Source organism: Chiloscyllium plagiosum, unplaced genomic scaffold (genome assembly GCF_037043375.1).
Source record: "Chiloscyllium plagiosum isolate Xiang-an unplaced genomic scaffold, Cpla_swu_hap1 HiC_scaffold_11, whole genome shotgun sequence".
In the NCBI taxonomy this organism is placed as follows: domain Eukaryota; kingdom Metazoa; phylum Chordata; class Chondrichthyes; order Orectolobiformes; family Hemiscylliidae; genus Chiloscyllium; species Chiloscyllium plagiosum.
The window spans coordinates 53,063,926-53,079,723 of NW_028270149.1; the positions used below are offsets into that span (position 1 = coordinate 53,063,926).

At 39.5% G+C, this 15,798-nt stretch overlaps 1 protein-coding gene across 1 annotated transcript; it reads right to left on the minus strand.

The window, feature by feature from the left end:
- Window positions 1–376: 376 nt before the first annotated feature.
- On the minus strand, window positions 377–15,313 carry LOC122557214 (uncharacterized). The gene is made up of 9 exons (XM_043704660.2): window positions 15,134–15,313; window positions 14,926–15,030; window positions 9,601–11,274; window positions 5,225–5,324; window positions 4,499–4,647; window positions 3,988–4,100; window positions 2,836–2,925; window positions 2,617–2,739; window positions 377–953 (listed from the first exon to the last, which is right to left on the minus strand). Exons 1-9 carry the CDS (start codon window positions 15,198–15,200, stop codon window positions 795–797), a joined length of 2,580 nt encoding a protein of 859 aa, XP_043560595.2. The 5' UTR covers window positions 15,201–15,313; the 3' UTR covers window positions 377–794.
- Window positions 15,314–15,798: the final 485 nt, after the last annotated feature.

Here is a 15,798-nt window from a genome sequence, read left to right on the forward strand (position 1 = left end):
CTTTACTGTACTCCAGAGATGGCTGACCATTCAAACAGTGGAAGTAAATCTACATTCAACAGAGCTGCCTGCTTTAGTTAATTGTGGGACTGAATTTACTGGAACATATTTGAACATTGTAGTACCTGGTATTGGTGAAATATTTATTTGCGAATGTCACAGCTGTTGTTTTAAAATGTTGTTCTCCATGAACCAGTTAACTTTTCACCATGCTTGTTTTAAAGTAATTGTGCCCTGTACGACTTGGGAAAAAATTGAAATTCAACAATGAATACTATAGCTTGGGAATAAAACTATTCCTTCATTCAGTAACACTATGACAATCAGTGACATCAAAGAATAAAGTAATTCAGATATAAATTTAGAAACTTCCATATTTATCACAGTGTACAAAAAAAAGTATTTATTTATTTCCATTTCTTGTACCATAGGTACAAAATCTTCCAGTGGTTACTTCCACTGACTACAGAGTATTTATGTCTTCACACAATTGAACTGTTTCATACTCAGAAGGAAAATACAGGAAAACATGTATGAGGATGACAGATAAGGACAGGGTCAGATTACATCAAACAAGCCTGTGGTTCCTTGTTGTTCAACAGCTTGTTCACAATCACTGCCTAGACCCACTAAGAATGGTTGGGTGCTTTTAATGCTCTTCAGGAAAGGAATGAAGAGAAAAACGGAACCCATCATGTGGTTGCTCAAAAGCTGTTGGAGTTCATAATGGCATATTCAAGTGCAAACACAAATAAGAATATATACATTGCTTCAGTAGTATCTGTATATTACAACTAGCTCTCTTCGTCATCTTTTATGAAGTTAATGTTATCGTAGACGTTTGTAACTTCTGGATGCTGATGTGTGCTACATTCTGTTTCATCCTCGTTGAATCCATTATTGTTTTGGCCCTTCAGATGTTTCTTCCTCACTTCTTCAAACAATTGCAAGACCTTCAGTCAAAATGTAAATAAAATTAGTAAGTTGACCCAAAACACATGGTTTGAATTTTCGGGGCTGAAATGATGGACTGGAATTTCCTACGAGAGGCAAACTCATGAATATTGCCACTTAAACCTTTGCCTTTTTTTTAACAAAAGAAGGGAGCTCAGCATTTATGAGAGGAGATTACACTCAGGGCTCCCTCACAAATCCAGAAATCCTTGATTTTTATTGTTCTTTCATAGCGTGGTACTGTCAGAGGAAGGCAAACACGCTCTTGTACACAGCAGTCAGCTACCGTGACCTGGAAATTGAAGGTTCTTTCAGCTGCTGTCTAAGGGTAAGGATGCTGGGAAGACAGGGTGCCAGATGGTTGCAGTACAGTGCCAAATACATAGGGTGCCAGGTGGGTAAGATATCAGCTTAGGCTGAGGTAGGGTGCCAAATTTAGTAAACCATATGAACAGGAGGAATATGGTGCCAGTTTAGTAGGATGCCAGCTGGGTATGGTGCCAGGTGAAGAATTTTCAAGCTGGGCAGGGTGTCAGCTGGTTAAGGAATAGGATGCTGGATGAGGTGGGGCTAGGGTGCCAGCTAGGCAAGGGAAAGAGTGCCAGATGAGAGTGGTGCCAATGGGAATGTAGTAGGATGCCAGGTCAGTAGAGAGCCAGAATGTAATGTGGCAATGTAAGTGATCCAGTATTTAGCATAGGTAGGGGAAGGAGAAATTGAGTCTGGCAGGATGTGAGAAGGACAGGTGACATTGTTGCATCTGGACAGTTTGTGTCCAGCAGTGGTGGGGTGGTCAGGTTGGGCAGGGAAGGGGGACTGTCTTGGATGAGGTTGATTCTAGTGGGACAGTGGAGGTGCAAGTGGAGGGGTCATCTTATCAGGTCCTTCAGGAAAGGGTCTGTCCATTTTGGGGTGAATCAGGTTGGCTGTACTGGAGGTGGGAGATAGAGTGAATGTCAGCTCCTTGGGGGGTTGGGGGTGGGGCATGCGGGGTTTACAGTCAGGGTCTGATAGCTGTAGGTGTTCCGAGAGAGATCTCCTTGAAGGTAGGTGACTTAGGCAATATATTTTGTTGTTTAACTTTCCACTGTTACAATTTTACTTAGTTTTATTGAACTCCTTTGAATCCTTGAATTTAAATGGAGACTTTCAGAAGACTCCAGGACCACAAGGCCAATTTCAATGTTAAGGAAATCAGCTAGGAAGAATTGCTGGAAGACATTTCTACTTCTACTGGCGGGGCGATCATAAGGCAATAACGAAGATGGGACAAGTGAACCTACAAAATTACATTGAATTATGAAAATATTCAGATTAGTAAGCAACAAATATCAGACAGTTATTCAGAAGTTCTTTTGATCTATTGATGAATGCATGAAATAGAATGATGAGAACAAAATTCCTGGAAGCATTTAATAATCAATTTGATCATAAAATAGTGTGAGATTTTGGGTGGGGGGGGGTAGGAAAAGAAGGTTAATTTCAGAGTCTTTCTGGATGAATAAGTTAAATGGAGTCAAATGTGTTCTTCATCTGTAATTAATTTGCAAACCTTTCAGTTTTATTATTAAACAAATCCCCATTTTAGGACAATCACTTAAAAGCAGATTTCAGAGAACAAATGTGATACATCAATGCAGCAGATAGTATTTATAATTATACCTGTGATTTGGGCACAAGACCAACTCTAAAGAAACCCAGTGTTCCTGTCTCTATCTTGGTGCAATCCACAACTGTAGAGGCAATGTTTTCTGGTGAAGGACCATCACACAATACAGCATCAACCTGTACCATGGATAAACAACTTTTTTGAGTAAAAGCTGTAATTTTAAATGTTAATTATTTTCTGAAGTCAAAGAATAAGTTGTAAACAAATAGGACCTTGTTGCCAAGTTTGGCATAGACTTGATTGTGGTGAGTGGTGTCTGCTTCTCCAGTTGGGTTTGCTGATGTCACTGCTATAGGCCCCACCTGAACATACAGAAAGCAATGAGTTAGGACATTAATCAGTGGAAACCACATTCTCAATTTCTGTTCTATGCTGATTTCAGAATCCACAGACAGGAAAGAGGGAACTCGTAAATTAGAATGCAGTGCCATCACTGACATGCTTGCTTCCTGCTCAGTCACACCACTATTGTATGAGTGGCAAGAGATCTCTTTAAGTGTGCAATTAATTCTTTTAGCAATTGGATTTAAAAGACTAATATAGATTTCAAAGACATCTGTTATCCATTAATTTGTGTGTCGCTTACTGAGACATGCGTGGTACCTCCATTTTTTCTACCTGACTAACTTTGTTATATGACACGGTGTCATAACAGATTTGTCCAGTATTAGCACATTTGAAGCCGACAGCTCAACGGTATTTTAATGAAAATTGAAAGCCATTTGAAAATGACCACATCAAACTAAGCAATAATTAATGTTAACTCTGCTTCCTTTCCACAGATGCTGTCAGATCTGCTGAGTTTTTCCAGCAATATTTGTTTCTGATTTCCGGCATCTGCACTTCATTCGGATTTTTCATTTAGATTAGATTAGATTAGATTAGATTACTTACAGTGTGGAAACAGGCCCTTCGGCCCAACAAGTCCACACCGACCCGCCGAAGCGTAACCCACCCATTCCCGTACATTTACCCCTTTACCTAACACTACAGGCAATTTAGCATGGCCAATTCACCTGACCTGCACATCTTTGGACTGTGGGAGGAAACCGGAGCACCCGGAGAAAACCCACGCAGACACGGGGAGAATGTGCAAACTCCACACAGTCAGTCGCCTGAGTCGGGAATTGAACCCGGGTCTCTGGCGCTGTGAGGCAGCAGTGCTAACCACTGTGCCACCGTGCCGCCCATTTAATAAGACTCGAGCTACCCATTGTTTCATGGTCAAGAACATTTCCATTGAAACAAGCATAGAGATTCTGTAAATGCTGTCATCACTTAAAGTTAATAAAGAAATCCAAAATAACTCTTATTATAGTTTGCATATTCAACACAAAAGCTATTTGGAAAGGTAGGAATCTTACCTGATCAATGAGGTGTGTAGTAACAGTGCAGTCTGGAATTCTTATGGCAATGCTCTGAGGAGTTCCAATGTATTTTTCTGCATGTTGCAGTCCAAATAAGTTCAACCACTCTCCTTTTAATGATAAGAATATTTGTTAATACCATAGTTACTTTTCCACATTTATTTAACTTATATTATGACAAAATACCCGATGTTGCAACGTTGAGTACTCACAAGTTTAGAAGATGAATTATAATCATGAGTCTGTGATATATATTTGAAATGTTTTAATTCTAACCTTGGCAGACAGGATAATTCTTAACAGAAGTGAGACTCTTTCCCAAACTGAGACCATAAACACAACTAGTGAGTCACCTTAGATTGCATTAAAACTCCAAAATCTGGCTAAATAGCAACATTGGGAGAGAACAGATTTCCTAAATGCTATTAGAACTGCAAAAGGATAGAGTTCATGAGGTTAATAATTAAGTGACGATGAGCAGATATGCAATGTTGCAAAGCAGTCTTACCTCTGGGGATGACAAGACTGATGGATGAAGGCCAAACTTTCTGCATTAGGTCCCAGAGTAGAGGACTCAATAGATGTTTTGCTGGTTCTAGCTGGGCAACATTGGAAATCCATAAAGACATTGGCCTCTCTTTGGCTTGTTTCTTTGTACTGTGAAGATAATAAAAAGGTAAGTAAAATCTCTCACCAATTTGTGTCTGTCAATACCATTCTTATAAGTTTTAAAATGTTAGCATGCTGCAGCTACTTGTATTTGGAATATATCATTTAATTCATTAAAGTTTAGTAAAATGAATCAAATAAATAGAAAACTGGATTTCATGTAGGTTTTATTTTAAATCTGCAGGTTGTTGTTACTTTGCTTCTTACAAAATTATGCCAGATGAATTCAAATTTCATAAATCCATAATGTGAAAGTGGAGTTCTATACTCCAGTTTTACAGATGTATCACTACTGACCTAATGAGTAATGGGATTTGCAGCAATGTTACAAGATAATATATCGACAAACAAATCTAAACTGTATTTGATCCAGTTGAAATTTCATGCTTCTAATCTTAGTAGTCAACAGCAGCAAATCATCCCACATACGTAACATCCGTTTTCTGTTTCCAAATATAGTATATTGTTTTGCAAGATACATTACTGTAATGATATTTCCTCAAAAACTGAAACCGCTAGTACTCTTCAAAAGAAAACAGAACATCCAAAGCAAAACTATTCATACTTGTAAGCCTTTTCAACAGCATCTGGACGGTTGCAAGCTGCCACCAACACATACACAGTGTCTGTTGGAATACCACATGTCCCTCCATTTTTCATAATCTCTGCAGAAAAAAGTGATGTTTTTATTGTGTAAATTTGGAAAGCATTAAGTTTTAAAAATATGATTGCCAGAGATTTTGTTTTCTGGAATATGCAACTGTAAGATTACAAGGGGAATTGACAAGGTTAATTCTGATAATTCATTACTTGTTGAAAGCACAAGTAAAAAATTATGCAGCTGAGAATGAATGGAAATCAGACAAAATAAAAGTAGGACTACTGGGCACTTTTCAACTGGAACTATCTACTTAATTCCATTTGTTTGTCCTTTCCTCGTATTCTTCCTTTTTAAATATATATTTATTATCTTTTAAATATATGGTTACAGCAAATACACTTAATGTAACATCATTCCACTTTGGAAAAGAAAATTCTAACATCCCCTTCATTCTTCTCATGATCACCTGAGCCAATGTTTCTTGGTTATCAAATTGACAATAAATCAAAGCAACCTTTTCACGACTGCCTGTCTCAAAACCTGTTACAACTGCCTATTAACCCAGTTTTTTCAATGGGATAACCCATCATTTTCCACATTTTCTTCACACTAAAACCTTATTATTTTAATAAACTTTTCTTGTTTCCTTTCAATTACTACCATGTTTCTGCAAGGTTTGTGAAGGTTTGTAACTCAGGTTGAGGTTTAGGGTGTAGGTTTGCTCGCTGAGCTGTAGGTTTGATATCCAGACGTTTCATTACCTGGCTAGGTAACATCATCAGTGGCGACCTCCAAGTGAAGCGAAGCTGTTGTCTCCTGCTTTCTATTTATATCTTTCTCCTGGATGGGGTTCCTGGGGTTTGTGGTGATGTCATTTCCTGTTCGTTTTCTGAGGGGTTGATAGATGGCATCTAGATCTATGCATTTGTTTATGGCGTTGTGGTTGGAGTGCCAGGCCTCTAGGAATTCTCTGGCATGTCTTTGCTTAGCCTGTCCCAGGATAGATGTGTTGTCCCAGTCGAAATGGTGGTTTTTTTCTTCCGTGTGTAGGGCTACGAGGGAGAGAGGGTCATGTCTTTTTGTGGCTAGCTGGTGTTCGTGTATCCAGGTGGCTAACTTTCTTCCCGCTTGTCCTACATAGTGTTTGTGGCAGTCCTTGCATTGAGTTTTGTAGATGACATTGGTTTTGTCCATGGGTTGTACTGGGTCTTTTAAGTTTGTTAGTTTTTGTTTGAGAGTGTTGGTGGGTTTGTGTGCTACTAGGATTCCGAGGGGTCTTAGTAGTCTGGCTGTCATTTCTGAAACTTCTTTGATGTATGGTAAGGTGGTTAGGGTTTCTGGCTGTGTTTGGTCTGCTTGTCGTGGGTTTGTCCTTGAGGAATCTGCGGACTGTATTTTTTGAGTATCCATTCTTCTTGAATACGTTGTATAGGTGGTTCTCCTCTGTTTTCCGAAGTTCGTCTGTACTGCATTATGTGGTGGCTCATTGGAATAGTGTTCTGATACAGCTTCGTTTGTGTGTGTTGGGATGGTTGCTGGTGTAGTTAAGTATCTGGTCAGTATTTGTCGGTTTTCTGTATACACAGGTTTGTAGTTCTCCGTTGTCCTTTCTTTCGACTGTGATGTCCAGGAATGCGAGTTTGTTGTTGGTTTCTTCCTCCTTGGTGAACTTTATGCCTGTGAGGGTGTTGTTAATGACGTTAAATGTCTCTTCTATCTTGTTTCGTTTTATGATGACAAAGGTGTCATCTATGTAGCGGACCCAGATTTTTGGTTTGATGGTTGGTAGAGCTGTTTGTTCTAGTCTTTGCATTACCGCTTCTGCTAGGAATCCTGATAGCAGAGGTCCCATGGGTGTGCCATTGGTTTGTTTGTAGACTATGTTGTTGAAAGTGAAGTGGGTGGTGAGGCGCAGGTCCAATAGCTTCATGATGTTTTCGTTGGTAATGTGATTGATGGTGGTTGGGGGTGTGTGTGATGGTCTCTTCTAAAAGTGTGGTAAGTGTTTCCCTTGCCAGGTCGATGTTGATGGAGGTGAATAGTGGTGTTACGTCGAATGAGATCATTGCTTCGTCTTCCTCTGTTTTGGTGTTTTTGATGATTTTTAGGAATTCCTGGGTGGAGTGGATGGAGTGCTGTGACTCCCCTACTAGGATTTCAGTCTTGCGTGTAGTTCTTTGGCCAGTCTGTAAGTTGGTGTTCCAGGTAGTGAGACTATGGGTCTGAGGGGGGTTCCTGGTTTATGGATTTTTGGTAGTCTGTAGAATCGTGGGGTGTTGGTCCCGTCGGGTTTCATTTTCTGGAATTTCGTCTTGTTTAATTGTCTGGAATTGTGTAATTTTCTTAGGAGATATATAATTTTGTTTCCTAGTTGTGGGGTTGGATCTAGTGCCACCTGTTGGTAGGTGTTGGTGTCTGCAAGTAGTGCCTTGGCTTTCTCTATGTAGTCCTTCTGTTCAGGATGACTGTGAGCCGACCTTTGTCTGCAGGTAATATAACGATGTTTTTGTCTTTTTTGAGGTTTTCTAGGGCTTTCTTTTCTTGTGTGTTCAGTTTGTTTCCTTCCCTCTTTTGGCTCAGAGTAGGTGCAACTGTCTGTCTGATCGTTTGTTGTGTTTCTTCTGTGAGATTGTTGTCCTTCAATGTGGTTTCTAATGCCGCTAGGAAATACTTGTCACCGTCTCGGTAATTGAAATTTAATCCTTTTACTAGTACCGCTTTTTCTGTATCTGATAGGGTCCAGTCTGATAAGTTCTTTATCCATGTCCCTGTGTTATCGGTTTTGTCTTTTTTTGTGAGTTTGTCAAGTTTTTTCTTCAGGTCCCGATTTTTCTTTATCTGCGTTTGTCGTTGTTTGGTGTTTATGGCTCGTTCTACCGCGTCTGTCCATTCTTGATTTGTTGCTTGTTTGAATAACGGTTTTGGTGCACAATTTCCCAATTGTATTTTCGGAGTCTGTGGTGGGCGTCATTGATTAGTTATCGGAGCATTCTGCAGCGGTCTCAAACAAAAACTAACAAACTTAAAAGACCCAATACAACCCATGGACAAAACCAAGGTCATCTACAAAATTCAATGCAAGGACTGCCCCAAACACTACGTAGGACAAACAGGAAGAAAGTTAGCCACCTGGATACAAGAACATCAACTAGCCACAAATAGACATGACCCTCTCTCCCTCGTAGCCCTACGGATGAAAAAACACCATTTCGACTGGGACAACACATCTATCCTGGGACAAGCTAAGCAAAGACATGCCAGAGAATTCCTAGAGGCCTGGCACTCCAACCACAACGCCATAAACAAATGCATAGATCTAGATGCCATCTATCAACCCCTCAGAAAACGAACAGGAAATGACATCACCACAAACCCCAGGAACCCCATCCAGGAGAAAGATATAAATAGAAAGCAGGAGACAACAGCTTCGCTTCACTTGGAGGTCGCCACTGATGATGTTACCTAGCCAGGTAATGAAACGTCTGGATATCAAACCTACAGCTCAGCGAGCAAACCTACACCCTAAACTACCATGTTTCCTATGGTGAGTGCATATAACTGCATGGAATACTTTAGTTGTAATCTAAATATTATTTTGTAGAGATGTAACACCACTTGCCTGCTTTTATGTTCCATATCCAATACATAAAACCCAGCCCTTAGGTTACCTTTCTATAGCACTTTCTATCTTTTCTCCTATCTTTACTGATCTACCTATCTGCATACTGAGTTATCTTTGTTACTTCACCTTTTAGCATTAACCATCTGTGGCATTTCTGTTTTACTGTTCCTTCCCAAAATGTACTATTTCATATTCTACATACACGATAACATCTATCTCATATATTTCTGTCTTTCTAACCGATGTGCATTTCTGTGTCATCTGTCTTCCTTAAAATTTGCCAAGACACAAGTTTGGTATAATTAACAAATTCAAATTCCATTTGCCCCTATATTCAAGCCATTTGTACAGAAGTTAATTGACCTCTGGAATAAGATACTAAGGAAAGTTAGGAAGCAGACATAGTGTCAGTACATTCAAGACACAAAAGAGTACCTTTATGGAAGGTGCTTTTATTGTTCCTAGTAACTTCTACATTACTATGTCATTACTTGCATCCATTTCAACATGTCAGAAGACACAGTAAATGTAAAACAGGTTTAAGGCTAACAGTCCGGTAGTTAAGTGTAAGTAATTGTTACAGGCAACAGCCATCCACATGAGTAATTACATTTCATGGAAATAAATAATGTTGTAAAGTAGGTTAATTGATATGAACACAATAATGATTTGACTGAATTTGTACTTAACTTTTTTTTTGTACTTTTATGAACTTTACCTGCAATTTTTCTGACTGAGCTGGTTTTTCTGGAAGACAAATGAGGGCATATGGAGTTGCTATGTCCAAATCCACAGAGGCTGGCCCAGGCACGTCCCAATGGCAACTGAGGTCTCTCAAAGCTCTGGTTAAACAGGGTGGCCAGAAAGCAGTAAAAGCTAACTAAACCAAAAATGATGGTGACCCCAATATCATATCCAAAAGGATTTGAATTAATGGCATCCAAAAGAAAGCTGATCAGAATCAGCTGAAAGCTGAGAGAAAAGGCAAACCACGCTGCATTAAGAAACAAAGTCCCTATCACCACAAAGCCATTAAAAAGCAGGAAGCAAATAATTCCTACTGCAATACCAAACCCCCTAGTAGACCCATAGAGGCCACCATATCTGGTCAAACCCCAGATTATCCATATTAAGCCATACAAGATGAAAGCACAACTTTCCAAGGTTTTACCACGAGAAAAAGAAATTGAACCACATATAAGCTGAAGAAGTCCTCCAGGAATGATAATCCAGGGTAGGACAACAGTGGCTAAAGGTGTTGAAGTATTGACTGATATAGTGATAGCGAAAGCAGCTACAACGTTACAGGCATGAGCTAGAATTTCAGCATCTGAGTATTTGGAATATCCCAAATAAGGATTGTGGGTGTCGTTATCTGACTTTGGTGTTAATGCATTCATCCTAATGAGAAAACCCTTTATGATCCCCTTTCCAGTGGGAATAGTAATGGATCCAATACTATTGAAAAGGGAAATGAAAGCTAAGCAAGCAGATGCCACAAATATAGCTACACTGACACCTTGTGCACCACCATGAAAGAAACCAGTTGGGTGAGCTGCCACTGATATACAATAGGAAACAAAAAACAGTACATAAATTCCATCAGCTAGACTTTTACTAGCCATAAACAGAGCCAGAATGAAAAACAACACTGCAAGAACGGTAGGAGCTGGAACTGGGAAGAAGAGTTGATTGTCTTGCCAAAGCTTGTAAAGAAAAGCATAACCTTCAGCAAATTTTAATATTGAGGTTAAACCAAAGAAAGTAGCAGTCAGGCTGTCAATGGCTCTATAAGACAAAACACTGCCAACAATTTGATATACTGCTGCTGTCCATAGCCAGGGGACTTGGCCAACAAACAGATTGGTAGTTACACCCAAAACCTGACATCCTAACACACTGGCAGATAGCATATTTGTGATGTAGCCTAGAACAACTACATCATTTTTAATTGTTTCTGGTTTTAGATAGGTATCAATCTTATGCAGACATGTCCCTGGGAAAATGATTTTTCCTTTACTTAAGGATACAGAAACTCGCCCTAACCCAAAATAAAGCCCTATAAAGAAAACAATTAAATAACTTAAAGCTATGGCAGAATGCCCAAAAGATTGATCATATAATGCAGCAATTTCATGGGCAGTAGCGAGAGAGATGGCAAAAGCAATCATAGCAAGGATAATTTCCTTTTGAATTAATCCTATCACCCCAATGATGAAGAGCCCCAAGGTGAAAGCTGAATAACCAGGGACTAGTGCATTCCTGATCCCATTATCTTGGATGACTTTCTCCCCAATCAATATGCGAATAAGACCAGTTCCACACCAGAGAGCTGAGACTGTCAGACACAAGTTCACAAATAACACAGCATGACTTGCATTCTTCCTTATGCCTGTAGAAAAAGCAACCAAAATAAAATGAGGCAGAATATGATCATATACGCATAAAATGAATGACAGTGACTATATAATGTACAATAAGCCATTTTCCATGCAATAGGGGTATGCTGGCATTTATACTCCATACAAGTTTACTTCCACACTACTTCATCTAGTTCTTCCTACCAAAAGCATCTTACGCTATATGCACAGGAAATAATTTGCCAATTATGTGCCCATTTACAAGCCATTAATGTTATCTTGTATCACTTTTCCTGTATATTTACAACATTTACTAATGTAGTGTTGTCAGTAAATTTTTAAATTGCATCAAGACCAAACAGTTGATGAATTTGTGAACAATAGTAGTCTCAGCAATGAACAATCTCTGTGGAACACCATTTACAATGCTTCCGTTTCTACGGAAGTAACTTTAACTCCTACACTCTATTTTCTCTTTTGTAGTTAACATAGTCATGGAGTCATACAGCATGGAAACTGGCCCTTTGGTCCATTCATCCATGCTGAACAGGTTTTCCAAACTAAACTCGTCTACACTTACTTGCATTTGGCCCATATCCATCTAAAACTTTCCTGTTCATATACCTGTTCAAATGTCTTTAAAATGCTGTAACTGTAACTGCATCTATCACTTCCTCTGGCAGTTCATTCCATATATGAACCATCCTCTGTGTCAAAACATTGCTCTTAAGATCCCTTTTAGATCTTTCTCCTCTCACCTCAAAAATATGCCCCTAGTTTTGAAATCTCCCACTCTAGGGTAAAGACCTTTTCTATTCATCTTAAGTATGCCTCTCATGGTTTTATAAACCTCAATTAGGTCACCTCTCAGCCTCCTAAGCACAAGAGAAAAAATATTAGCCTATTCGGCCTCTCCTTATAACTCAAACCCCAAAACATTCTGGTAAATCTTTTCTGAACCGTTTCTAATTTAATAATACCCTTCCTATACCAGGCTAACCAGAACTGGACAAAGTACTCCAAAAGTGGACTCACCAACATCCTGTACAACCTCAACGTGATGTCCCAACTTCTGCACTCGATGGTCTGAATAACGAAGGCAAGTGTGCTAAATGTCTTATAAATCACCCTGGATTAGTGGTGCTGGAAGAGCACAGCAGTTCAGGCAGCATCCGAGGAGCAGTAAAGTTGACGTTTCAGGCAAAAGCCCTTCATCAGGAGTACAGGCAGAGAGCCTGAAGGGTGGAGAGTTGATTTTAACCCTTATTAATCACCCTGTCTACTGTGATGCAACTTTTAACGAACTATGTACCTGAACCCCTAGGTCACTCTGTTCAACAACAGTACCTAGGATCCTACCATTAACTGTATAAGATACGTCACTGTTCAGTTTACCAAAATGCAATATCTTGCATTTATTCAAATTAAATTTCATCTGTCTCAGTCCATTGGCCCAATTGAACAAGATTCCTATTGAATCTTAGATAATCTTCACTATCGACTATACCAGCAGTTTTGGTGTCATCTGCAAACTTACTAACCATGCCTCCTAAATTTTCACCAAAATCATTAATATAAATGACAAACAATATTGGACCCAGCACCGATCCAAATGGAACACCACTGGTCACATGTCTCCAGTCCAAAAAAACTCTTCACCACTACCATCTGTCTCCTAATGTCAAGCCAATTTTGTATCCAATTGACAAGCTCTCCCTGAATCCCATGTAATCTAACTTTACTCATCACTCTATCATGTTAAATTTGTTAAGGCTTTAATAAAGTCTGTAGAGACAATGTCTACCACTCTGACCACACCAACATGTATGTAAATCTTTACTGGGCCCACACTCCAGTTCATCACTATTTCTTAGTATATTTCTATTGTGACTTTTCATTCCCTTTGAAAGGTTTTTCATATTCCCATTTTTGCATCATGATTTGTTTTGCAACTCTGTTGCTTTTTATAACTCAGACTGAATAATGTGAACTTTTTCTTGTATTTTAAAAACTTCTTCGAGTTGAAAAGTGTATTTTACTTAATTGTTTACCTTGTTTCTTAACCACAAGAATTGTCTTTTTACAGATATATATTGGTTGTCTATTGTATCAAATATTTTATTCCAAACCTCATCCTTCTAAGGTTTGTCTTATTTCAATTTGTCAGAATGGACTACTGTGTGCAATTGTGGTCTTATCTGAGGAAAACATACCAGGACAGATGGAGAAATGATGTTCCCCTTATAGAAGAAACTGGAACTCTGTAGGTGCAGAGGTGAAAATAAAAGATTCTTCCACTTAAGGTGGAGACAGGGTTTTTTTCTCTCAAAAAGGGGAATTTGCCTGTGGAAGTCTTTAACCCAAAGGCCAGTGAAAGCAGGGTCATTGAATATTTTGAAAGCTGAGGTAGCTGCTTGACCAAGAAGAGATGTAAAATTGGGTTGAGCCACAGTCAGATCAGCCAAAAACATATAGAATTGCTAGTGAGGCAAAGAGGCCAAATGGCCTTCACCTATGTTTGTTTGGTCTTCTAGAAAGAGGGCAATGAAGTTCACTAGACTGGTTCTTGGGATGAACATGTTGTTTAATGAATAGAGATTGAGCAGACTACACCTACATTGTCTGGCATTGAGAAGACTGAAAAATAATTTCTTTGAACTATAATATTTTTAAGAAGCTTGAGTTGGCAGATACTGAGAAAATATTTTCCGTGGTTGAACAATCTAGCACATGGGTTCACACTCTCAGAATGAGGTGTCAGCTATGCAGTGCTGCAATAAGGCAAAATATCTTCACTGAAAAGCTGGTGAATCTTTGGAATTCTGTAGCCAGAAAGCTGTGAATGTTCAGTAGCTGATTGGGCTCAAGTCACAGATCAATAGATTTTCAGGTTTTAGAAAATTCAGGGTTTTGAAGATGATGCAGAAAGATGGCAGATGCATAGGAAGATCAATCATAAGCAGTTGAATGAAATAGCAGGCTTGAAGAGCCAAATGGAGTGTTATTGGCTCTTTTATGTTCTTATGACTTCCAAAATTTCAAATCTAGTCAGATTGTTCACTAAATCTAGTCCATTAATCATCAATAAATCTGGTATTGTCCTTTCTTCAGTCATGGATGTAATGTGTCACTGATACATTGGAGGCAGTATATACCATCCAGAAACTGCAGGACTAGATTGGGTTGGGATATCTGGTCGGCATGGATGAGTTGGACCGAAGGGTCTGTTTCCGTGCTGTACATCTCTATGACTCTATTACTTAGAAGATCAAGGGCAGCTCTTAGATGGGAACGTCACCACCTGCAAGCTTCCCTCCTAGTCACACATCATCCTTATTTGTAAGTAGATTGCGGTTCCTTTACTGAAACTAAGTCAAAATGCAGGAACTCTCACCCTCCAGCACTGGTATACCTATCGGCAAGGAGTGCAGTGGTTCAAGAAGACACCACTTTCTCAAGGGCAATTAAAGATGGGGGTATACTAGGACCGAGCCAGTAACGCCAGCATCAGGAGAACGAATAAGGTTGGGATTGTAACAAAATTGTAATTATCGCGCCCTACACGCTGATGGGGCTAGAACACTGGCAATGTATTGGGCAAACTAGCGACACGATGCGTTGACTGCGATGTCACGAACTATAACAGATCTTAATAATACGATGTTTCTCAATGTTTCTGATACCTGTATATCCGACCAGAACCGCCACGATAAGTAACAAAATTCCGAGAGCCGTGTTATGAATCAACGGCGCTGTGCTGTAGCGATCCACAGCCAACAATAGCGCACCTGACAGACAATAGGGAAAGGAAAAAAATATTAAAAAGATACACTAAGTCTGTAAAAAGGCATTTCTACAAATTAACTGCGGCAATTCATTTCCACCGTTTACCTGCACATGTAGCTAGGATGCCCACGGAATAATGCAGAGTCTCGGTGGCTTCTTGCAGTTGGGACATCTCCGGATGGCGAAATGGAACGGGTTATTAAAAAGCTTACTCCCTGAGCTCAGCTCTTCAATACTGTAGCGTCACGCCTGTATAACGGGTGTATGTGTTGCAGTATTGGTTACACTCCGATCCTGCTAGTGTCTGCCTTCCAGCTATCCTTTATATAAACTCACCACGCCCTCCTTTCAGTGCCAAATATGTATCACTGGATATGCAAATACCGCAGGAAACGTCAACCTGGAAATTTCATACACGCTGTTAATGCCGCACATGAAATTTCAAGGTATAAAAAAATCGCTGTGAGCAGAGCTTCTAAAACCACGGATAAAAAGAAAAAAAATTGTTTACAATTTACAACCCGGCGATTCCTTTTCACTTTAAATAGAACAAATCTGTCAAAAAACATAGTTACATCTGAGATGCTTCGTTATATTTCCCGGGGAAAATAGAATTGTCAATAGAGTGATTTCTCTCGTTGCTCTTTCAGGCAGCGTTTTAAACATGAACTACAAGGAAAACGAGCGGGGATGAAGAGAACTTACAACTAAAAACACAGCGCTGGGGAGAAGCCGCTGGGTTGGCAGTATCTATGGAGAGTTAACACTGC

Excerpts from the sequence above, each read along its gene's own strand:
- LOC122557214 (XM_043704660.2), bottom strand. The coding sequence starts at position 15,200 with ATGTCCCAACTGCAAGAAGCCACCGAGACTCTGCATTATTCCGTGGGC. Across the intron at positions 15,031-15,133 it reads CATCCTAGCTACATGTGCAG|GTGCGCTATTGTTGGCTGTG; the intron begins GTAAACGGTGGA and ends ATTGTCTGTCAG. Across the intron at positions 4,648-5,224 it reads GCTGTTGAAAAGGCTTACAA|TACAAAGAAACAAGCCAAAG; the intron begins GTATGAATAGTT and ends TTATCTTCACAG.